This window comes from Salmo salar, chromosome ssa04, assembly GCF_905237065.1.
Source record: "Salmo salar chromosome ssa04, Ssal_v3.1, whole genome shotgun sequence".
Lineage (NCBI taxonomy): Eukaryota > Metazoa > Chordata > Actinopteri > Salmoniformes > Salmonidae > Salmo > Salmo salar.
In genome coordinates, this window is record NC_059445.1 from 39,377,418 (window position 1) to 39,403,132 (window position 25,715).

Consider the following 25,715-nt stretch of genomic DNA (forward strand, 5'->3'; position numbering starts at 1 on the left):
CCTCCCCGACCAACTTCCCTACAAATTTTAAAGGTAAGAATTTCACTGTACTGTTTTACAGCTGTTGTATCATGTGCAGGTGGTGAATAAACTTAAAATTGAAACTTTTGTCTCAAGTAACTACTAAGTAGACCAGTGTTCCCCAAACTCAGTCCTGCCCCCCCGGTGTACGTTTTGTTTTTTACCATAGCACTACACGGCTGATTCGCATAACCAACTCATCATCAAGCTTATATTATTTGAAATCAGCTGTGTAGTGCTAAGGCAAAAACCAAAACATGCAGCCAGGATAGACCAGAGCCTGTATTTTCCAATGGGAGCAAATTAATCATAATGGGCAGAGCACGAACTAGTAAGATCCTATTGGAGCGTTCTAGCACGTATATGCATAATTTCCGTTAGGGAAACTCCTTCTAAACAACACCAGTTTAAGAATCTTTGGCAAAGGGTAAAGTCTACAAAACGCAGCCCACTCTGCTTCTTACAGATTTTAGTTTAGGAAACAGAAAACTGTATGGAGATCAAATGTTTCATCGATGAGAAAATTAGCAGAATCGCCCAAAATCCTTTCTCGCTCAAAATCCTTCTCGCTCAATCTTCTTCCGCAGCCCGCCACTGGCACTGTGCTTCCTCATCACCATATGTTGGTAGTGAGTGGAAGCGCCAACCGGATGCTTCACGTTTATACATCCGGTGAAATATCTGGCTCATTCTTCTATCTGAGACATGGCGATGCGCACGCGTTAGTCATTTTGTGTGACAACTACAACTCCCACATTGCCGTTGGGATATCCCAGAACCGACCGGCGGATCCCCTCCTCCGTAACCAACTTCCCCATTTATTCAATCAAGAACCTCTACTCAAACAGCAGGCATGTCTGGGCTCATCAGAACTATTTCAACCCGCACTGCTCCAGCTCTGCGTGGACCTATGATCACCCAGAGGGCCAGTGTCTTCACCAGACCGGCTAAAGACCCTCTCGGCCCTGCTGTAAGTAATCGTATCTGTATTTTTCATACAGACAAGAAAAGCATTAGTAGCTAGCTCATCGTACTAGCTGTTGTGGCATACATCGCTATGTTGTTGGGCCTGTTAGCCAGCTAACTAACTCAATCTAGCTGAATTTTTATCAATTAATTATTGTCCTAATTCCACTTTGGTGGGGTAACATCGCAACGAACACACGAGTGTTGCATGGATGTTTTTTTATTTTAGCCAAAAATCCATTGGACATTTTAGTTAGACTGGAAGGTCACGTTAACGCTAGCTAGCTAGGTCAGTTCGTGACAGGCAAGGATGCGGAACTACCTTGCCAACGCCGGCTGACACTGACAGATCGCGGTTCAGTTTTGCAGTTGTGGTTATATTCCCTTTTGATAGGAAACTATAGGTTTTTGTAATGTAAAACGGTATTCTATTATTGCTATTGTGATAATTTGCTAACGTTTGCGTTAATCTCCAAGGTCGTGTTAGCTATGTAGCTGTGTTAGGTAACATTGCCAGTCACTGATCCACCACGTGATATTGAGCCTCAATTTGAGGCAATCTGTTTTATACATTTGAACATTCTGTAACGTTTCACAACAACCTCAACATGGCACCTTGCCTGGCATAATGTAACCATGTTTGCGCGCTCTCTCCCTTTCTGTAGGAGACAGTCTTCGGACTGGGGATGTTCGCTTTGGCTATCCTGGGACCTTCCGGTTGGGTTCTCGCCAACATTGAGAACTACAAGAAGAAAGAATAACTTAACATGGACTCTGTCTTTTAACTGGGACGTCCCGTACATTCTCTACTTACTCAAGACCCTCCTGGGACCATCACTTAAAAAACTCCTCTCTAAAACCATGGAACAAATCCCCAACCTCCATGAACTACCTCTTCACTTAAGTCTGAGTGTCTGCCAATAGAATGGCTGCACAGCATCAAGATTTGTGAATTTTAATTGGCTTCTTCAAACAAGGAGTATGTTACAATAATGATAATAAACATATTTCAACTTTAAATGGTCTAGTATCAAATGTGCATGTTAAAGTGATTCTCAATAATGCCAACACCACCTATTATAGCATAGAGAAAAATGGTATGTGAGCGGTCTGTTTAATATCAGGTTCTGTTTTACTATGGGTATAAACCATTTAAAAATATTTCACATACCTGCAAAGAATGTTCTTTTTGGGTTATGATGTAAGAAAGTACTGTAGCACTGATATTCTTGAAAGGGTCAAGTTGTCATCTCAATTATGATTTCATCCAGCCCCTATCAATACCACCATCTGTTGGCCAGTAGCTGCTGTTACAGAAATGAACATACGGTGCATTGGGTTTTTATTGTGCACCGTTGTGCTATGTCAGTTATTGAGACAAGGAGTTTGCTTTTATTTGGCTCAGTTTTATTTGTTAGTGTAGATTTGGATTTCATATCTAAGTCTGTGCATTTGAAAGTTTGAAAATATCTACAGTTGTGCTCCTATGACCCCTAAAGTACTTATTGAATATGCCTGTCTCGTATTTAATGCTAATGCCATCAGGTTAAAACAGACAAAAGGAGTCAAGATGTTTGTTTACTTCATAAACTAAATTAATCTATTGTAATTACTTAAATGATCATAGTGGAGTAGGAAGTGGAAAATGATCTGATGCGTCACGATTAACTGAAATGAGGGCATCAAAGAAACGTTTCAGTGCATGATCACTGTTCAACTCTGCTTTGTCACAGAAAGGAGGGTTGAAAATGTCAGGTTCCTCCAGTCCGAGCACCATGTCATACTGGAGGATCAAAAAGACAGGTGGTCACGAGGCTCTTTCGCAATTCATTTCTCTCTATTCCACACATCCTTTTCCCTCACCTTCTCAAACCACATTGACCCAAGGATCTTCCCCTGAGCCAGGGCTCCTGTAGCACCAAACCCTTTGAAGGTAAGTTGTACACAATCTCCATTTTAGGATGTTTTGTCTGATTTAACACTCATTAAACATGAACCTTGTTTGAGCCTTCCTCATGAATTATTGCAGGTGTAATATGCAGTAAAAAAAATAAAAAAATGCTTAAAGAAAAAAAGGCATGTGCGAGACTCCCCAAACACATGGAAGAATGTGCTCTGGTCAGATGAGACTAAAATTTTGCTTTTTGGCCATCAAGGAAAACGCTATGTATGGCGCAAACCCAAAACCTCCCATCACCCCGAGAACACCATGTTTTTAATCGGCAGGGGCTGGGAAAGTGGTCAGAATGGAAGGAATGATGGGAAATTCAGGGAAATTCTTGAGGGAAACCTGTTTCAGTCTTCCAGAGATTTGAGACTGGGACGGAGGTTCACCTTCCAGCAGGACAATGACCCTAAGCATACTGCTAAAGCAACACTTAAGTGGTTTAAGGGGAAACATTTAAATGTCTTGGAATGGCCTAGTCAAAGCCCAGACCTCAATTCTATTGAGAATCTGTGGTATGACTTAAAGATTGCTGTACACCAGCGGAACCCACCCAACTTGAAGGAGCTGGAGCAGTTTTACCTTGAAGAATGGGCAGAAATCCCGGTGGCTAGATGTGCCAAGTGGCTAGATGTGCAAAGTTTATAGAGACATACCCCTAGAGACTTGCAGTTGTAATTGCTGCAAAAGGTGGCTCTACAAAGTATTGACTTTGAGGGGGGATGAATAGTTATGCACGCTCAAGTTCAGTTTTTTTGTCTTATTTCTTGTTTGTTTCACAGTAAAAAATATTTTGCATCTTCAAAGTGGTAGGCATGTTGTGTAAATCAAATGATACAACCTTGAATTAAAATAGATTTTTTGGGGGGGGTTGTAGGGCAACAAAATAGAAAAAATGCCAAGGGGGTGAATACTTTTGCAAGCCACTGTATTGCCTAAACATAAACCTTTCAATAAAGAATATAGATGAAAAGATCTATAAGATCGACATACGGGGCAGGATCCTTAGTCAAGCCACAATGACTTTATCAAGCCCCTGATGTCTCATTCTAGTCTCTTAGAAAAATAAACATTATACGACTGTGTAGCTTTATTCATATATTGGTTTATCACAGGCAGCTGTAATTGTGAAGGCCATTGCCTCTAGGATGACGTCATGATATTCTGTGTTGCGAGTGTAATGCGAGTGTAGCGAAATGCTTGTGCTTCTAGTTCCGATCGTGCAGTAATATCTAACAAGTAATCTAACAATTTCACAACTACCTTATACACACAAGTGTAAAGGAATGATTAAGAATATGTACATATAAATGTATGGATGAGCGATGGCCGAACGGCATAGGCAAGATGCAGTAGATGGTATAGAGTACAGTATATACATATGAGATGAGTAATGTAGGGTATGTAAACATTATATAAAGTGGCATTGTTTAAGTGACTAGTGATACATTTATTACATTCAATTATTAAAGTGGCTAGAGATTGAGTCTGTATGTTGGCAGCAGCCACTCAATGTTAGTGATGGCTGTTTAACAGTCTGATAGAAGCTGTTTTTCAGTCTCTCGGTCCCCGCTTTGATGCACTGTACTGACCTCGCCTTCTGGATGATAGCGGGGTAAACAGGCAGTGGCTCGGGTGGTTGTTGTCCTTGATGATCTTTTTGGCCTTCCTGTGACATCGGGTGGTGTACAGTCGTGGCCAAAAGTTTTGAGAATGACACAAATATTAATTTTCACAAAGTCTGCTGCCTCAGTTTGTATGATGGCAATTTGCATATACTCCAGAATGTTATGAAGAGTGATCAGATGAATTGCAAAGTCCCTCTTTCCCATGCAAATGAACTGAATCCCCCAAAACATTTCCACTGCATTTCAGCCCTGCCACAAAAGGACCAGCTGACATCATGTCATTGATTCTCTCGTTAACACAGGTGTGAGTGTTGACGAGGACAAGGCTGGAGATCACTGTCATGCTGATTGAGTTCGAATAACAGACTGGAAGCTACAAATGGAGGGTGGTGCTTGGAATCATTGTTCTTCCTCTGTCAACCATGGTTCTCTGCAAGGAAACACGTGCTGTCATCATTGCTTTGCACAAAAAGGGCTTCACAGGCAAGGATATTGCTGCCAGTAAGATTGCACCTAAATCAACCATTTATCGGATCATCAAGAACTTCAAGGAGAGTGGTTCAATTGTTGTGAAGAAGGCTTCAGGGCACCCAAGAAAGTCCAGCAAGCGCCAGGACCGTCTCCTAAAGTTGATTCAGCTGCGGGATCGGGGCAGCACCTGTACAGAGCTTGCTCAGGAATGGCAGCAGGCAGGTGTGAGTGCATCTGCACGCACAGTGAGGCAAAGACTTTTGGAGGATTGCCTGGTGTCAAGAAGGGCAGCAAAGAAGCCACTTCTCTCCAGGAAAACATCAGGGACAGACTGATATTCTGCAAAAGGTACAGGGATTGGACTGCTGAGGACTGGGGTAAAGTCATTTTCTCTGATGAATCCCCTTTCCGATTGTTTGGGGCATCCGGAAAAAAGCTTGTCCGGAGAAGACAAGGTGAGCGCTACCATCAGTCCTGTGTCCTGCCAACAGTAAAGCATCCTGAGACCATTCATGTGTGGGGTTGCTTCTCGGCCAAGGGAGTGGGCTCACTCACAATTTTGCCTAAGAACACAGCCATGAATATAAAATGGTACCAACACATCCTCCGAGAGCAACTTCTCCCAACCATCCAGGAATAGTTTGGTGACGAACAATGCCTTTTCCAGCATGATGGAGCAACTTGCCATAAGGCAAAAGTTATAACTAAGTGGCTCGTGGAACAAAACATCGATATTTTGGGTCCATGGCCAGGAAACTCCCCAGACCTTAATCCCATTGAGAACTTGTGGTCATTCCTCAAGAGATGGGTGTACAAACAAAAACCCACAAATTCTGACAAACTCCAAGCATTGATTATGCAAGAATGGGCTGCCATCAGTCAGGATGTGGCCCAGAAGTTAATTGACAGCATGCCAGGGCGGATTGCTCCCTCTGCTGTTTCCTGATCATCTCCTTTGTTGTGTTGACATTGAGTGTGAGGTTATTATCCTGACACCACACTCCGAGGGCCCTCACCTCCTCCCTGTAGGCCGTCTACTCTGGGGTTTGCAATAAAAAAAAACTGAGCTGGATAAACATGCTCGCTTGATTTGTATACATTTGATTGTTTGTATTTATAATAACAACATGATCATACACACTGAAAAAGGCTGACGCCTAAATGGCTGTGTGAAACCCCATCCCCCGTCTGCTGTAAAACAAGAAAAAGGGAAAAGGGATTTCTGTCATTTTGTGTTTTATGCGTGAACCATCCTTCATTTCTGCTATATGACTGCTATAAGCATAACGACCAAAATAAAGAGACTAACGGCATAGAGTGAGTCATCACAGAGGACGAGAAGTAGAATGTCAGAGAGGACTGGGTCATGGAACCTTTTACTGTATGTAAACTGAAGGGTCTGAGTTATTCGGTGATTCAGGACTTGTACTGATACTATGGTGCATTGGTGGAGGGGATGAAGACACATGGTCCAGTACGGAGTATTTCTCTATTTCATTGAAGCACACACAATGGACAACTGGAACTGAATGGAGGTTATGGAACAGGGAGGTTGTTAGAAATAGATCTCATGCCTTTGAGCAACCTTTATGTTGTCTGGGAATTGTTTGAGTAGTTTATCATTGCCTGTTATAAAATGGAGGAAGTGAACCTTGGGGCCTGGTGACTGATGGTATAGTGCTAGTGGCTTTGTAAGGGGAGGCTGGGGAGAGGATTATGTCTGCTGCAGCTCCATACAGTGGGCATGCTTTGTGCTGTGTAGTATGCTGAACTTGATGGTTGTCCAGCCAGCAGTGGTGTTGTGATTGTGGGTGAATAGCCGTATTTGGCTTGAATACCATCATGGAGATGTGTGTTTGTTATATATTTGAAATGTTCACAAAAACATCCCATGTTTTAATTAAAGATTATTTATTTTTGTAGGTATCAGATTCAAACATACATACAGTAATATACCTATGGATAGTTTATAGATTACTATTAACTGGGTGGTTCGAGCCCTGAATGCTGATTGACAAAAACATTTTTTTTTACTGCTCTAATTACATTGGTAATCAGTTTATAATAGCAATAAGGCACCTTGGGGGTTTGTGGTATATGGCCAATATACCACTACTACGGGCTGTATCCAGGCAGTCCGCGTTGCGCTGTGCATAAGAACATCCCTTAGCCGTGGTATATTGGCCATATACCACACCCCCTCGAACCTTATTGCCAATGCCGTCCATCAATGGTGGTGACACCGTAAAACAACAAACATATGAATTTCAAGTATATAGTTACACCAAGAGCTAGAAAACTATTTCTCAAATAGAAATGCAACCTCGCATCCCCCCTTTATTATTCTTTAATCTGGTGACATTGAATTAATTATTTTACCATCTAGTTTCATTTACAAAGAATAAACATTCTCTGACTTACTGCATGGATGAGGTATATGGGCCAAGCTCCCAACAGCCAGACCCAAACTGATGGTAAATAGAAGGTACGGTAGACTTGCACTGTGTGGCTATAAATGTTGGTCTACTGGAAACGGCTTGCGCGCACTCAGTAGCAGTCTTGGTAGAAGTTCTCTGACACACCTTTGTATTTAAGGTGTACTTATATACACCTCTCACTAAGGCCAATCCTAAACTTAAAGGTTTACCCCCTCATATACATATATATAGAGAGAGAGAAATTGAGAGCGAAAGAGAGAAATAGAGAGCGAGAAGCATGAGGGCAAGCAGTAGCAACCTTAACACCTAACGACCTCAGAGAGATTTGTAAATGTACATTTGAAAATGTAACCACTATCAATTTCAAAAGATGGAGCTATAGGTGTAAGGACTGACAAGACCATGAATTGTCAACGCAGATCAGAACACAGATGTTCTGGAAAAGGCCAAAAGGCAGAAACGGTAGTACAATAAATAAATAGTGTTACTTTGCAAGCACAGTTTAGAGGGGATTCTTTTGATTTTAACTTATTTTTTTCCTCCAATGCACCTGAAAAGGGTTGATGTACGTTAACCCTTGAAATGTGCTTTCACTTTCTTGTGTATGACTGTGAATTTAAGTCAGCTTCCAGGGGTGTTTAACATCTGTGTGTTTTGTTGGAAATTGTAAGGAAGGTCAAAGTGTCATACCTTCTCAAGATGAAATGATTTTTTTTAAATGTTATCCATACCCTGTAGTGACGCGGCAATGTACAAGTACAGAAGCAAGTCATATGACTGAGTTGTTGATGACCTTATTGCTTTTGTAGTACCAGCATACTGCATGTACTGTAATCTGTGTCATATCTTGATACTGCAATACTGGTTTATATACACTTCCCCGGGTTTAGCGTATCATGGGTCTTTTATTTTTGCTTGGTTGATAGCTTACGGTACCTGACATGGAAGACTCTTCTGATCTCCGAAGTGTGTGACCGTGTGCTTGATTTACCCCCATGATTGCATGGAACTTCCATCTCATATTGCTCAAATGAACAGCAAACCTGCTTTCAAAAAAACAAAGACATAAAGCAACACCTCACGACACAATGCCTCTCCCCTATTCGACCTAGATCGTTTGTGTGTATGCATTGATATGTACTGTAGGCTACGTTTGCCTTTTTACACTTGATGTAGTTCTGTCCTTGAGCCGTTGTCGTCTATTAAATGTTCTGTATTGTCATGTTTCACATTTTGTATGGACCCCAGGAAGTGTAGCTGCTGCTTTGACAACAGCTATTGGGGATCCTAATAAAAATACCAAAAAGTTCACTGATTATTGATTGCATTCAAATGTAATCCCAATTAAACAAAAACATTTAGCAAAATTTGAAACACCTATTACCATCTAGTGGTCTTCAATGCAAGGAACACTGGCATTCATTGCAGATGATAGTATTTTTAGTGTATGAGATACTGTATAGGACTCAACATGAGCCTTCCACCTTCCATATACATTCGTAGACTATCTGCAGTCTGCTGATCTTGCCTGATCCACACTAGGAAGGAAAATATGATTTATTCTTGACCTTGGTTTGTTTTGCTGGAATACATTACCTGAACACACATTTCAAGAGGAAATGTAAAACCAGACTCTAGACTGGTACCTGTAACAGGTCAGACTATGCACAGCTCGACTGCGAGACAGACTGAATGACTATGTTATCCTTACGTGTTATACTCATTCAGTTGTTACAAAGTGAATCCATGCGGAGCTGACCTGCAATTACAGAGCAATCAGTGGAGGGTTAGGTTCCATGGCCACACCCGGCTCTAACAGTGCTGGAGAAGGAAGGCCCTCACTCACAAGGGCCTGCTTTGACACGGCATGCACTTGGAAGGGTTCCACAGCAAACTATTAGCTAAGGAAATACCATCAGAGGTTTACAAGCATCAAATAATGATAGGAAGCAGTTAAGGTTTATTACTGTGTGTGTGTGTGTGTGTGTGTTTTATAAGAGAACATGTACGTCAATGGACATGCACTGTCTGGTCCATTTTATCGGATAAAAAGAAAAAAAACTGAACATGGATAATCATGTCTTCTATCAAATTAGTGAACGAGGCTTCTTGACCCAAGTTGATGGGATCAGGATGAGGTAATGCAGCAATACGATTTCTTTTCCCAGAGATCCAACCCTCACCTGCCAATGGACTAACAAATAACAATCCCTACCAAGAGAGGGCTTCTTTTCCCCATAAGTGCTGCGAGTGAGTCATGTCTGTAAGGCAAGGCATACTGGAAATACAAGATAGATAGTGTTCTGTCCATGACTGACGGGACAGTCGTTCGTTCAGTTCCATATTCTTCAGATAAAAGGCTGAGTTCTCCCTGACCTGACAACTGATGCGAACGGACAAGAGTCTACCGCTGGCCTTCAATATTTACTGTAATGCTGTTTTAACAGGGCTTTTGACCTTGCAAAGACGTGCAAAGCAGATGTACTGGAACAGAGAGCACAGAGATGCCAAATTGATCTGAACAGTTGAATGAAGCATGGAGAAATATCTCACAATATTCCCTAGGAAGCAATCACTTCTCTAGCTTTTGATAGCCACAATTCAGATTGATTTCCAAGGATGTGAAAAGTCAGCAAGTACATTTCTTGCAAAAAAAAAAAAAAAAAAGTGAATAATTGGTTACTCTTTTCATGAACCCTCCATAATGCTGTTATAAAGTGGACATTGCAGATATCTTTAAGAGATGCATATCAGTTTATATGAGAAAATAAAAATGTGGTTCCTCAAGCATTCGCTCTCCCTGCAAAGGCTGGGAGTCTGGGACACTGACTTACAAGCTTCGCTTTGAAAAGGGCCCTGAATGCAAGATTTGTGTGTGAGCGACTTCAACATGTTGCAATGCCTGTCGAGCTTTAAATGAGTTGGAAACACAGTCATCAATAATAGCAGTATTTTTAAAAGGGTCAAATCTACTGCGGTATATTCCAAGAAGTCCTCTCACAGCATCGAGGTGCATTCCAAAAATCACTCACTGGCTTGTTTTAAAATTGGTTTGACAAAAGCGAAACGATACGAAGCACGTGTTTCAAATTTTAGCACGTCAGGATTTACCGGTGAGAACTAGCTCCACATAAAAACTGATAGTTGATCAGGGTCATCGAAGGGAAATAAATGTGTTAGCGATGATGAAAGCCAGATGAATGTCTTGGAAATGTCTTGCGAGAAGTCAGAAAGAATTGTTGTTTTGACATTGAACCAAAGTGTGAGCAGCTGGAGTACTACAGTGTCAAAAGTTTCATGTTTCCAGCGTGTACATCAGACATTTTGACACTCGTAAACTCGTGTATGCCTGTTTCTTGTACAGTACCAACAGTCTACCTAAACTATACACAGTGTCTTTAGCAGACACAGTCTAGTACACTATTCATTAGTTTGTGTGTACAAGGGAGCATTTTTCCTAACTCTTACCTTTTGTGTAGCAGAGAACGAACAATGTTTCCCCTGGTTTCTGTGGTCCCATATCTCAAGATTTTGGTTACTGTCCAAGAGACGTATCACAGCACACACACTTCAGATACTGGAAACAAACAGTGTGTCACAAGCAGGAAGTTCCCCAAAACCAGTCATACCTCAACCCAATGGCTAAGGATATCTCAAAACACACACCAAAGCCCTGCACAGAGGATGACCGCTTATGTTAAAATGATATGAATAAAGATTTATTTGATCATATGAACAGGTGGATCATTTTTTTTCATTTTATTTAACAATCTATGACAATCTCACATTTTTTCTAGCATATTCCAAGAATGGACAATGGGGGGGGGGTCTTTTTTTATTATTGCTGAATGTGAAATGAAATACACTTTCACTGACCGAAAATAAAATGTCTGCTGCTTTTTTACCATGCACGCATCTAACCTTGACCACAAGCACATGCAGAGGAGAGGTGTTCAAATATTTCAAGCGGGGAGGGAAGAAAAATAAAAACAGGATGAATCTGGCAGCACTTCTATCGGGTGAGGAGGGGGCAAGATGGGGGGGGAAATATCACATTTAAACTAACTAAAAGAAGCACTGTCTACTTTTGCATTTTTAAAACATACAAAATTAGACCCAGACTGTGAAAAAGCAGAAGGAGAGAAAATCCATAGGGGGGGGGGATGAGACAGAAAACCATTGTCTATGTGTCTATGTCACTCTGCCTTCATCATACAGCAGTTACACGTTCTGTTTCAAATCCTACTTGTCAGTTTGGTTGTCATCTAGATTAACCTGATGATTTGTCCTGGTACAGTCATTTGAGTTTTTTTGGTTGTATTTCAAAATGTATATGACCAGTTCTGCAAGATTATCAACTGTTTTCTGTCACTACAATTCAAATGCATTGCCAAAACAAGCTCCTGCAATATTTTTTGGAGTGGAGGACAGAAGTTTGAACAAACAATTTGTTAACTTTTAGTGACATACTTCTTAACAGGCACCAAATCACTATCCTTATCCACAAGACTGAGCAGCACTCGACGTTAGTGTATGAGACCCTTTAAAGTGGTTAGTCATTCCTGTAGACTTGCGTGTTGTCTGCTTGGTCTCGACACAGTGAGATAAGAATTCAAGAACCCCCCCAAAAAAATCTATGAACATGAATCTGTGAATGAGGAAAATGGACAATTTGAGCAAAATGGCTGCATAACTGCATGAAATATAATCATGATGTAAACATGTATTCATATCATGTTGCTGCTTCTTCTTCTTCTACACTATAGGCATTACATAGGTTTCACACAACACACTACAGTCACCTCTTACAAAATGATGTCGTCAAACAGAGCAAAGATGGAAAGTTTGCATATTTTGGCATTTTATGACCCTCCAAAGTTTCACAGCTATTTATCTTGTATTGGTGTAGTGTGTTCTGTTCTGTTCAACCCTCTGCTTTACTTTTCTCTAGATGGGTGTGCTCAGAGGAATAGCAAGTTGGGTGTGACCTTAATGTCCTTGGGGAGACCTTAGTCCTAGGTAGGTCTGATGGTGGGGGGGGGGGGGCAGAGGGGTGGGTGGAAGTCCTGAGACGCTGTGCGGCCCTTTACTCTGGCCACGGGGACACAATGGACAGGTGAGGAAGAGGAGGGACAAGGAGGGGCCCATTAGACAAGCATGGGGGTCATTGGAGAAAGTGTCTTTGTATTGAGCCACTATCACTGATGGAAGACTAACTGCTACTGTACACTGACAAGTGGCATTTCTTCTTCAGAATCACAGATAGGCCAGGACGTTGGAGGCTTACCTTGTTGGGACAAGGAGGGGGCCATTAGACAAGCCTTACCCTGTTGGGACAAGGAGGGGGCCATTAGACAAGCCTTACCCTGTTGGGACAAGGAGGGGGCCATTAGACAAGCCTTACCCTGTTGGGACAAGGAGGGGGCCATTAGACAAGCCTTACCCCATTGGGACAAAGTGGGGGCCATTAGACAAGCCTTACCCTGTTGGGACAAGGAGGGGGCCATTAGACAAGCCTTACCCTGTTGGGACAAGGAGGGGCCCATTAGACAAGCCTTACCCTGTTGGGACAAGGAGGGGGCCATTAGACAAGCCTTACCCTGATGGGACAAAGTGGGGGCCATTAGACAATCGTTACCCTGTTGGGACAAGGCGGGGGCCATTAGACAAGCCTTACCCTGTTGAGACAAAGAGGGGGCCATGAAGTAAAACCTTACCCTGTTGGGACAAGGATGGGTGGGGTGGGGTAGGTTAGGTGAGGCAGCTGTAAACACACATCAAGCAACAACATGCAGAACTCTCTACCCAACAGAACTCTCTACCCAACAGAACTCTCTACCCAACAGAACTCTCTACCCAACAGAAGCACAACCCAGGCTGGGCCTCACTGTGCATCAGCAGCTTTCCTCTACTGATTCAGCTTGCTTTAGTGCCCAATAGAGCAATGAGTTGGTACAACACACACACGCCCACACACTCCTTCACTCAGAGAGCAAAAAGGACCTGCATTGCATTTATCAGATTTTCTATTGGACGCCAAAAATGGTAAACCCTATAGGCAAATTATATTAATGTAAACATACACCTTATGATTAAGTGGTTTATATTGCATGATGTGGAAGGGGAGGAGTAATGTTCAAATGGGGCTAGACTCCCAGAAAGAAAAAAAAGCCAAAAGAGAAAACAAAAGAGGAAGTGTATAAAAAAATGATGTCCATATAAGAAAAGGCTACAAAAACCTCCACTGGCCCTCTGGCATCGGCACACAGCCAAAACCTCCACTGGCCCTCTGGCATCGGCACACAGCAAAAAAATTCTCCACTGGCCCTCTGGCATCGGCACACAGCAAAAAAAATCTCCACTGGCCCTCTGGCATCGGCACACAGCAAAAAAATACTCCACTGGCCCTCTGGCATCGGCACACAGCAAAAAAATTCTCCACTGGCCCTCTGGCATCGGCACACAGCAAAAAAATTCTCCACTGGCCCTCTGGCATCGGCACACAGCAAAAAAATTCTCCACTGGCCCTCTGGCATCGGCACACAGCAAAAACATTCTCCACTGGCCCTCTGGCATCGGCACACAGCAAAAAATTCTCCACTGGCCCTCTGGCATCGGCACACAGCAAAAAAATTCTCCACTGGCCCTCTGGCATCGGCACACAGCAAAAAATTCTCCACTGGCCCTCTGGCATCGGCACACAGCAAAAAATTCTCCACTGGCCCTCTGGCATCGGCACACAGCAAAAACATTCTCCACTGGCCCTCTGGCATCGGCACACAGCAAAAAATTCTCCACTGGCCCTCTGGCATCGGCACACAGCAAAAACCTCCACTGGCCCTCTGGCATCGGCATACAGCAAAAGGCACCACAATATTACTCTATTTTTAAGTAGTGAAAAAATTGGCACGTGTTTTTATGCTGTAAATCAAAATGTACATATAAATAGAGTTTTCCCTATAAAAAAGTCTTTGCTGTTAACTAGTAGACAACTTTTGCTAAAATGAAAATAAATATTTCATTTGTTTAGAATATCTGTCAGTTATATAAAATAAAAATATTTCTTATAGGTGCAGGTTTATAGTATATAGATTTTTTGTTGGTAGGTCGACTTCTTTCTTTAGTGGGGCGCATTGTCCGGTTTGGACCGCGAGTGCGTCTGTCTGGTCTGTACGTTCCCGCGTGCACCGTGCCGCCCCGTAGAGTGCGACTGAGAAGTCCGACTGTCGGCTGGCCTGTAGATGGTGGAGGGCTCCGCGTTCATATTCTGCATACTGAGGAAGGGCGTGCTCTCGCCCTCTTCCTCCTCCGACTCGCTGTCCGTCAGGCAGCTGCGAGAGCCGTAGTCCCGTGATGCCTCGTATCCTCGCGGCGCTACGTGGCCGTTCAGCCTGGACCTCCGCACGCGCCGACCCCCACCACCACCGCTGCCAGACCCAGTTCTCTTTGGTTGCTCTCGGGAGGACAGGTACTCCTGCGTGGTCTCGTAGTCTTCTTCCTCAGCCAGCCGGTAGGGGCTGGAGGGCAGGCTGCCCGTGCTGTCGTTCAGGTAGGTGCGGCGCTGCTGCCGGTAGGGCTCCTGGCGCTGGACGTCGTGCAGGGGCACCTGGTAGCGCCGCAGCAGAGGCTGGTCATCTTCCAGAGGGTAGCGGGTGTGGGCGGCTGGCGGCAGGGACATGGCCTGGCTGGTGTTGGGGGAGGTGATCTGGAAGATAGGCACCTGCGGGGGCAGTGAGTAATGGAAGTCCACTGGAGAGAGGCGGGCCGGCGTCGTCAGGGCTGACACATACCTGTGGTGAGGGTGAAGATGGGAGTGGGGAGGAGAAGGGCGGGGAGAGGAGAGAGAGGACCAGGCCAAACAGCAGCAGCTGAGTTAGATGTCATGTCTAACAGAGTGACGTGGGACAGGGACCCACCATCTACAAACAGCAGTAAGAGACGTTGTTGAGTTATTGAGAAGAGGTTTGTCAGTTGTGTGTGGATGGTGTTTGTGACATCCTTGTTTGTCTGTTCATTCAGTCAGCTATATCTTTGTTATGTTAATAAATGTGTTCCATCTTATCGGATAATGTGACATTTAGCCAGTGTTGGGGAAGGTACTCTAGTTAACCAAGCTACCAATTACTTCACACTAGAATAAGTTATGATACACTACAGCTACCCTTAAGAAACATATAGTTTACTTAACTAAATCAAATCAAATGTTGTCACATAAGCTGAATACAACATGTGTAGTAGACCTTACGGTGAAATGCTTACTTACAAGCCCTTAACCAACAATGCAGTTCAAGAAATAGAGTTAAGAAAATATTTTGTAAATAAACTAAAGTAAAAGAAAATGATAAAAAAATTTGAAAGTAACAAGAAATGTACATAACAATAACAAGGCTATATACAGGGGGTTAATGTGGGGGGTCAATGTGGGGGGGGTACAGATTAGTCGACATCATTTGTAAAGGGACTATGCATAGATAACAAACAGCGAGTAGCAGCAGTGTGAAAACAAAGGGGGGGGGGGTCAATACTTCGAGTTACTTTGAAAAAAGTAGTTCACTGCATCCAAACTACTTTGTGAAAAATGATCGGACGTCAATCTAAAATGTCATATACTACAAATTGCAAGACAGACTAGCCTACATGTAGTTCAATACTCCCCAACACTGCCTCTACCTAGGAAAAACATCAGTGTGTGTTGCGCTGAGTTTTGAGGTGCTTTAATGTTTAGATTGTACAATGTGTTGATATATCCCATTAAACTAGTGTCCCTCTCCCCCAGTACAGTCCCTCTTACTTCATATGTTCTATGGCACTGGGGAAAAAACACAGTACACACTTTAGGAAGAAGCATCTGAAAGAGCCAATGGCAAATCTAAAATAAATGTAATCCCTCTTCCACTGTAATCCTGTTGGAAAGATTAGCATTGCGATGCTGCCTGGCATTGTTCAGTCAAACATTAATTATAGCCTACTGTAGCTATTGGATGAGCACACTCTCACCAACTTAAAACACTCTAAAACTAAAATCTTAACATCGTAATTGAAACAAATGAGTGGTCATTGGTTTCCAGCTGAAATGAGTAAATAGAAACCGACGTTCTGTAAACTTCTCTAAAACCTCGAAACGATGAAGATGTGTCCCTACAAAAACACCGGTGCTCGATCTCTAGGCATACAGCAACCCAGGGCGGAGGTCACAGTAGAGTTGACAACCACAGCCTCACCAGAGACCTGCTAGCTAGAGGTCCACCCCAGAGATCAGATCTGTTGTTCTGCCCTCCGTGTCTTAATGAAGCCCTTATGGTATTCAGCCTCCTGTTTTGCTGCCATACAGAGTTAGGGGAGTACCGTACAGAACAGCGGGCTTGACACAGCAGATTCTTCACAAGAAATACAGCTGCCTGTGGGATCTCTCCTGTCGACCGGCTTTGACACGCAAAACACTTTTCACCTTAATCCAACTGGATGTAACTTCATTTTTATATACCTACAATATCCTTTATCAGAACAAGACACAAGAACAGTAGCAATTTTGAGACCTGTCTGTCCTACAGTAGGCCTATCATGTCTGCCTATGATATAGTATTTGCCATTGACACTTTCAAAGTGCCCTCACTGGCCTCTAGGGGCTGATAGAGAGCCAGCTGTAAAACGAGGCCTCCTATGGCGGGCACTAGAAAATGCCCCGGTGCCATAACCACAGAGATGGGCCGTGTTCCCTTCCCTTCCCACCTGTCGCTGTGTGGCGAGTCCCCCAGCGAGTCGAACGAGTCTCCGTACTGCAGGCCCGGCCGGTGGGGCACAGTAAAGCCACAGTGTGCGGCACGCCTGGCCCGGGCCTCCATGCACGCAGGACTGTTGCATTTACTGGTCCCCACGGAGGACGACATCATGCCCGGCGAGTCCGAGAGGACACTGTCAGTCCGCTCCAGGCTCCACGTCCGCTCTTCGTGTCTGAGACAAGAGAGGACCAAAACATAGGGTTGAACCGGAGAATAGTCCGGTGTGCACGTCTGTGCGCCTGTGTGAATAGTTTTCCTGTATGAATAGTTTCCCTGTGTGAATAGTTTCCCTGTATGAATAGTTTCCCTGTGTGAATAGTTTCCCTGTATGAATAGTTTCCCTGTATGAATAGTTTCCCTGTATGAATAGTTTTCCCTGTGTGAATAGTTTCCCTGTGTGAATAGTTTCCCTGTGTGAATAGTTTCCCTGTGTGCGCGAATGTGCATGTCAAAACATTTAGCTGCGGATGTTGAGTGACGGGTTACCTGTGAGTGGATGAACGGGCATGGGTGTAGGAGTTGTGAGATCTGGAAGACGCGTGGCTGCCAGGGAAAGAAGCCACTGTTCCATGCCGTATGACACGCTCCGTTGCAGGAACATTCTTTGAGATGTACTAAAAACACAGAGGAAAAAGGGTTTGGAGAGATGGCATGAAATCGTGTAACTCTACGCACATTACTACCACAAAGACTGTCTTGACAGATGTGAGGCGCTGTTGATTGACCACGTGGGCGTGTTCTGGAAGGAGAGGCTTAGTTACTGAAGGCAATTAACCTGTGACATCCCTACCCTTCAAGAGAGTACACATGGTCCACTATAGGAAAGTACAATTTCAGATCCCATGGTACAAAAACTCCACAAACTAACATTTAAATCAAAAATCAACTTACCCATCCATCAAAAACCAGTAACAGATCAGTCAGTAAAATAGTCAATGAATGTGTGACTCACATCTACCATGGGTATCTCCTCGGGGCCTGGTCCTGGGTGATTGGGTCCATTCGCTAGGTTCCGGTTGGGGTGATCCGCACACATGTTCTGCCGCAGGTGATTGTGCATCTTCTTCCTCTGTTTCCTGTGGAAGAGAATACCCCCTGTCACTCACATAGACTGTTATCTCCGCTCCAGGGCTATGCCGGGGGGGGGCTATCTAATGCAACTAAACCCATTGTATACTGCCCTGGGCTGACTTACTTGGTTTTGCAGTAGGCCACCACACACACAATTCCCACCACCAACAGAGCCACGCAGATCCCCGTGATTGTCAGGACTCTTTTCTGATAGAGCTCCTCCGCCTCTGTGGACACAGACACAGACACAGGCACACAGGCACGCAAAGTACAAGGGGGGGAAAAAAGAACAAAACAACATCAGCCCCTTGAAGTGGAAGGTGTTAACACCATGTGTATCCCATCACACCATATCCTGATCCTGATCCCACACCCCTGCTCCTGTCTCCACAGGTTCTATACTCCCACACTAACCAATACAGCAGATGCTGCTCTCCCTCTGTACATGTATCAAAGCAGTAGACATACCGTGCGACTGTTGTGAACGTTCGGAAACATGAGCTAGCTGACAGTCCAACTCCAGCCCCTTATTATAATGGCTAAATGGACAAAAGCCAGTTAAAGCTAGTAAATATGAATTGTTATTACAAGGAATAATTGTCGTTTCAACATCCTTTACCAAACAAGAAGCCTGGGGTATTTGGTAGAAATGTAGTTGAAATGTTTCACATTTAGACGGCTGACATTAACTGGGAATTTGTATAGCATTCTCTAGAAAATGTAGATGATTGACATTCAATTGACATGAAATGTATTTTAATTACTGTAGCATATATGTGTTGCGCAAATGCAGTGTGAATTGTTGGGCTGGGTTTACTGTAATTCATGTCACTGTTCTGGATCACTGTTCTAGAGGCATCGCTCTAATGGAGGTCTGCTCAAAACAGGTTGAAAACAGAAAAGCTGTCCCAAATCTGCTGCTCTGATTTTTAAGAGTGCCTCATTCATCCAAGAGATCGCGTCTGACTGAAAACCCATCAGATCAACATAGCTAGACAGAGGCCGCTCATCCTCTCACTGCCCGCTCTGCTAGACCATTTTACACAGAGGCACTCAAACAAGCAGAATCGCAGGCAAGGGGAACCCTGCAGGCTTTGAACATGCTCTACATTCAATGCTATAAATATAACACAAATGAACGCAAAAAAAAATACTATTTTTGAAACTATTGTTATTGAATGTCGTTTTACTTGTCTTTTTTTTATGATCAACTAAAAATAAACTAAAAACACATTTTCAACCGCTTTCCTTTCCCGCAGAAATGTTCCTGTGAGGAGAGGAGGACGTGGCTTAACCAGGGGAGAGTGGAGGGAAAGAGGGAGCAGGCCAGGGGGAAATACTGATGGTAGTAGTGGGCCTATGATAAATAATGTAATAAAAATGAATTGTATTTGTGCAGCTCCACCCATCGGAGGTTGCCTCTCTCTCACCCAGTCCCTTCATTCACCGGCAGCCTGTCGCTGCAACTCTGTTTTCTGCCACTATAAATAAATCACCAAGGCTTGTATTTATTTATAGTGGAAAAGAGCAATAGGTCAACCATATTGGTTGTTATCTAGTGATAAAGAATTTTCAACAGTGAGAAGAAACATTTTTTTTTAACAGCGAGGTCTCATAAGAAAATATAGAACTCCAGCATCACAGGCAATTTCTCGGGAAAGGAGGTACTGAAAGAACAGACTATTTCTGTACGCTCTAAATTAGGTATGACATGCTCATACCACAGTAACTTCATTCAAAAGAGTTCAGTCACACAAAGCATTCTACTTGTACAGACAATTCTGGACCAGAGTAAAGAAATGGATGGGTGCAGGTAGAACAGAGCTGGTTGACTTGCAAAACTCTATAGTGAGGTTTCAAATGAGAGGAGATTAGAGGTTAGAGGTGAAGTATTGAGGGAAGGAGGAGAATGACACAGTTAAGATGAGCAGCATGGATGTTGGGGGGGGGGGGGTAGTCAACTGTAAACCTGGCATAGCATGCTAACAGGGGGCAGAGGTAGAGGGGAGAACATGAAAGAAAATCCGGAAGGCTTTGGTTGATAGAGGAGAACAGGGGTGTCCTATTTGCAGCACTCATCCTGAGCTCCTGTCTGTGTCTCAGTGATGTGGCGAGGGATTCTGGTGTCGGCTAATGCAAGTTGGAACATGGTACAGTTCCTGCTTTATAATAGGTGGATCATTAGAACACGTACCATCACTATCAATTAAAAGTACAGTACGGGAAGTACTGAACAGTGTGTGCGTGTGTAAGAGAGAATGAAAGCGAGCGAGAGAGATGGAGGGAGAGTGTGAAAGCGAGAGAGAGGGAGGTATATCTGTTTGTGTGTGTATATGTGTGTGTGTTTCTGTTCCTAAGGAGTGCTGAGGGGTTATACAACTCTTCTAGAGTAATGTAATTCAATTCACACTAGTGTTAACACTAGTCTGGGTGTGTGCCAACAGAATCACATGAAACTACGCACTCGCACTGTTTATTCTGTCGTAAACAGCGGGCTTGCGGACAGCCACGGAGGCTTACGCAGATAAGTCTGAAGTCATCAACCCTGGAGAGAAGATTCCAGAGCGAGTCAAGACTCTGGTAGGACACCACTTCTCCCTGAGTGGAGGATGGATGGAGGGGGAATCTAGTCTACTCCATAAGGGAGGATCCATGAATCAAGCAGGCGTCCATATTGATTTCTACCTGCTCTACAGGTCTATAGTCCCTTAAAACCAGTTCATCAAGAAGAACTGCTACATGCTCTCCTGTCTGATTGTTGACATGGTCGAATGTACTGTGCATGTGGTGATGAGGGCTGCAGATTTGGACACCCGTGGTAATGTTAGAGGGAGATTCGGCTCCACGGGGCAGCCCAGTGAGTTACGGTTATGGTTGATTGACAGATTGATTAACCAATCAATGGGACCATTTACTTTAGAGTCCAGAGGGAATGGAAGCAATGTCAAACAGAACGGAAGGAGATCAAATACACAGCTCTAGTCAAGCTGGGAATTAAAATGAAGGATTGTTCCATACCCATAAATTCAATCCCAAGATGCTCTGCCATTGCAGAAAGTTGACAGTTGGGAAAACAACAACAACAACAACAAAAAGAAGAAGAAAGAAAAAAAAGAAACCAGTTTAGGAGAGACGCCTTCCAACATAGATAAACAACAGATATATCCAGTATGTGCACTGAGCAACAGGACTGACGGGACAGTCTGAGACATGGATGGTGAGTCAACAGTTACAGTGGCGGGATGGAGCTGGACAACATCAAGATAAGACGACCAAAACATCCAAACAAGCGCCACACACACAGACACAAGACAACAACAAGCAGTTAGTCAATCTAGACAATGGCATGCAAAACCAGACATCCACTGCCAGAATGGCTACATGGGATCTCTGGGCCAACCGTTAAGGGTAGATTAAGACACAGCGCACTACTTAGCTAATGAAACATTATATTACCGCTACAAATGGGCCTCTAGTACAAGAACATAGTTTTAAAAGTATAGATTAGACGTCCAGTTAGTAGATTAGAATTTATCGTCCAGACTATAAGGGATGTTAGACGTTACACAGTCCAATGTTACTATTCCATTCAGCACAGGCAACTCCATTCAGGGAGGATTTGATAGGACGTAACATGTTAACAGAAAAACCTTACCTGTTTGCAATTGGAATACAACATCCGATCAATTCACTCCGTATTCTTGCATTATAGCCGTGTGCTGGTGAGGGAGGGGCTGACCGCTAGCCAATAAGGGCATGTACTGTAGGAGATGCGGAACCTGCGACTGCACTCACAGAGGGATACATGTCTATGTGAAGACAGAGTCCGTCTCAGCAATCAGTCTCTCAACCTCATCTAAGGACCAGCACCTTGATACTATTGACTAAGTGAAGGTGATGCTTCACCTCGTCCGCACAAAAAAAAAAGTGACCCAGTCAGATTGAGGGGGGGGGATTATATTGCATGGGAAATCAAGGCCATGGGGAGAAGTGGAGAAGGGCTGCCTGCACCATTCAAGCTTCTGAGCCCATACAGTACATATGAGCGCTCACTCACGCTACACAGGTCGCAGCAAATCCCTGCTGTTGTCATGACAACATGCTCTTGGGTAAGCCCCGGCCCGGCTGAGGGGGTCCAGCTTTCTGTACAGGAGTCAACGAGATCTCTGGGGCTGGGGAGACACCCTGATCGGAGAAGGGAAGGGAACTCATACGTGGTATGGATGAGGTTTGGGAAGTGAGTGTGGAGGGGTGGAGAGGATTCTGTCTGCTTCTATATAGTTCTGTTTTGGCCTCAAAACTAACTTCACAGCATGATAAGGATTACATTGCTAGCCCAGAAATGCTGAAGAGGCTGATTGTATGACAGTGGCTCTACAGTCTCCTCCAATATTCTACACTGTTTAGGGTAATCACACGAGTATCGATACAGTCTTTCGAAATGGGAGAATCCTATTCTAGCAGGTCAAGTTAACCATTTGGAAAATGTAGCCAACAAGCAAATTCTTAGGTTACGAGATGCATTTCTTCTCTGGCTGACTAGTAAAGTAAGTAAATTTCGGATGTACACGGTTTTGATACAGTGCTGTCACTGGAGTAGTCCTGACCTCGATTGTCTGTGTGCACACTTGGAACACGTTTCGAGGAAATTGGTGCCCAGAAATGACCTCTCCAGTGTGCTTTCTGAATTCAATGACATGTCAGATCTCGCACTGGGAGAGGGTGAAGAAAAGGTTGAGATCAACCCCTTCCTTTTCACTCATTCACTTTATTATTAAGTGGAGCCTTAAGCTTGTTCCCCATGCTACTCTTGTATACACGCAAAGTCCTCTCTCAAAAGGGATCACGCATGGCTGGGAACTTCTTTGGGAAATTTCTACGGATCCGATTAAGATAAACCATTTATGTACTAATGAATTAATTACATCCGTGGTTGGTGCCGACGTCAATGAAATATTTGGTCCGGTCTGATGTCTTTACAGTATTTTAAAATTGTGGATATCTTAATGGAAGAGGTTTGAAAGCGTCACCCACACATCCTTTCTTAGGTCATCTCAGCATGTTATTCGAGGAAAAAAAGGCTTTGCTCGGTTGACTAGAGTTGTCAGTGAATACACTTCTTGAAAAGGAGAGGCAATTGTGTTAAATCTCAGTTCCACTAAGGTTAAACATAACATTACAGTAAGATAGATGTAGCTGTAGAGTGAGAGGGCTCCCACACACTGCCTTCTGCTCTGGGCTAGCACCTCAGTACAATTGAATACAGTACCAGGCTGTAATGCATGGACTCTGGTAAAGTTCTGTAAGGTGCTGATATGACATACGGTATACGTTTCGCAACTGAACAGTGTACACGAGTAGACTGTCTCTTTAGCTAACATTCCACTCCTTTTCATTGCCAAAGAGACTGGCCTTTTTGGGCAATCTCAACGTTCAATAGATGGGTTAGCTGAAAACATCCCGAAAACAACGCGCACGCTTCAAAATGGGTGAGTTGTCGTGATTCAGGATGGCCAGAAAGCTAGCAACAATGACAATAAACTACCACGTGGGGGAAATCGTAAGCGACTTGTTTCAGCTAGTTTCATCTTGTTCTTGATACCATGTCTTGTTTTGAGGCGTTTTGACTTATTTTATTCACTCGCTAGCTAACCAACAACTGTATCGATGTATTTGAGAGACAACAAGTGGTCATTGTGCACATATATGTATGTTTTCAATAAACATTGGAGACTAAATATAGTTGACATGTTGTCAACATTCTAATCCGACCCACCCAGTTTTACCCCATAGTGGCGCACGCGTCGGTTTTGTTGCAAAAACAACCAACCCATCTAAATGCACTTGGATTTACGGCAGTTGCTCATTGGCTGTTGGAAAAAAAAACACCATTCATTTTAGAAACACTTGATGAGGGCTGTGTTTCGTGTAGGCTTACCCTGGCGTGACATTTTGATAACCGTGTAAATCTCTCTAGGACAAGGTGACTTATCAATATATTCACCTGCATTTACCCCCCTCTTTTAGCAAAGGTGTCAGCTAGAGATGACCTGCAGAAACTTGCAGGGATTTGTAGTCTTGCATTATGTCTACATTGATGCTAATTAGCATTTTCAAATCTGAGAGTAAATAGAGCCGAATATATTGCTAAAAGTCACCTTGTCTGAGAGAGATTTACACGGTTATCAAAACGTTACGCCAGAGTGAGCCTACACAAAACACAGACCTTATTTGAAGCGTTTCTAAAAATTTCCTACGGGAAAAATGAATGGTGAGAAAAACGACTAGAACCATTTCCCTGTTTGACCGCTAGGTTTAATGGGTATTATGACACCTCCATTGTGGGGCTCTGTGATGCTTACAGATATGCACTGCAGACGACTACAATATTGCAATACTATAAATAATTTGCCATGACATGACACTGGAAACAGGCCCAATGTTTAATCATATACTGTGTACTTTGTAATTGCATATCGTAAATTTCCCCTTTTGTTCATGCGAAACTAGAGAACCCTACGTGACATTTGAAGAGCTACAAGTAAGCAGACACAGATTTATGTTTTGTTAATGTAAATCTCTTTTGGATACATAAACTGCCCTTTAAAAAAAAAGTACTCACGGATAAATACTAGTTAACAACATCGGAGTCATGTTGAACTGCAAACACTGGGAAACATAGCAAAATTGAGTTGGGGCAGAAAGGCATGATCCACATAGTGTGCTGACATACATCAGAGCCAATAGCTTCGAGGCATGACCTGCCGAGCTCAAGTTCTCCACCTGCCTCTCTCTAATCTGGGTGTAATTGTGAGGTTGATGGACATGCTTGCGGGGGTTGCCAACGTGGAGTGCCGGTACAGAGTTTAAGTCTGTAGCCCCGGGCCACTAGTTCCTGCCACTGTAATTACAGGGCAGGAACTCAGAGCTGAGGAGGACCTCTGTGAGAGCAGGCAGCCAGGGTCTGTTGTTTTACTGTGTGGATGGCATTCTGCTGCTGCTAAAGCTTTGGACTTGTTCATACAATAACAGTGACGAGTATTGCAGGTAAAGCTAAGAGTGTGTGTGTGTGTGTGTGTGTGTGTGTGGGGGGGGTCAGGGAAAACGACTGAGAATGGCATTCTCCATACATGACCTGATCCATGATGTGACTAGTAAAAGGCAGGTGTCGTCATTGTAAACTGCCTGTGCATTTTATACCTACCAGCATGTTCTGTATAAAGTGATGCAATGCCCACATGCTTACTTTGCTTATTCTATTCCCATGGGATTTAGAGATGATACATGGACGGATAGTCTTAACAATGACAAATTGACAAAAGATACGAAGAAATATGAATAAATGACCAGTTAACGTCGTCAGGCAATTTGCATTACAATTAGCAATGTCCGTAGG

The 25,715-nt window shown here is 43.5% G+C and overlaps 2 protein-coding genes across 4 annotated transcripts in view; one reads left to right on the top strand and one right to left on the bottom strand.

The window, feature by feature from the left end:
* The first annotated feature begins 746 nt into the window (after positions 1 to 746).
* LOC106602990 (cytochrome c oxidase subunit 8B, mitochondrial) lies at positions 747 to 2,007 on the top strand. The gene is made up of 2 exons (XM_014196097.2): positions 747 to 991; positions 1,653 to 2,007. The coding sequence occupies exons 1-2, from the start codon at positions 875 to 877 to the stop codon at positions 1,746 to 1,748; spliced, it is 213 nt and encodes a 70-aa protein (XP_014051572.2). The 5' UTR covers positions 747 to 874; the 3' UTR covers positions 1,749 to 2,007.
* Positions 2,008 to 11,166: 9,159 nt separating this feature from the next.
* The window catches only part of LOC106602814 (pro-neuregulin-2, membrane-bound isoform), a 164,033-nt gene continuing 149,484 nt past the window's right edge, over positions 11,167 to 25,715 (bottom strand). For 2 of the 3 annotated variants that reach the window (XM_045716902.1, XM_045716904.1), the window contains exons 6-11: positions 21,338 to 21,361; positions 18,444 to 18,546; positions 18,201 to 18,324; positions 17,735 to 17,862; positions 17,199 to 17,420; positions 11,167 to 15,259 (exon numbers count right to left, since the gene is read on the bottom strand). In XM_045716902.1, coding sequence (XP_045572858.1) covers positions 14,590 to 15,259; positions 17,199 to 17,420; positions 17,735 to 17,862; positions 18,201 to 18,324; positions 18,444 to 18,546; positions 21,338 to 21,361 — 1,271 coding nt within the window. In that variant the 3' untranslated portion in view covers positions 11,167 to 14,589. The remainder of the gene's footprint in view (positions 15,260 to 17,198; positions 17,421 to 17,734; positions 17,863 to 18,200; positions 18,325 to 18,443; positions 18,547 to 21,337; positions 21,362 to 25,715) is intronic. The other variant, XM_045716903.1, reaches the window with a different exon arrangement.

Coding starts and splice junctions, on each gene's coding strand:
- LOC106602990 (XM_014196097.2), top strand. CDS start 875: ATGTCTGGGCTCATCAGAACTATTTCAACCCGCACTGCTCCAGCTCTG. Junction 992..1,652: donor AAGACCCTCTCGGCCCTGCT/GTAAGTAATCGT, acceptor CCCTTTCTGTAG/GAGACAGTCTTCGGACTGGG.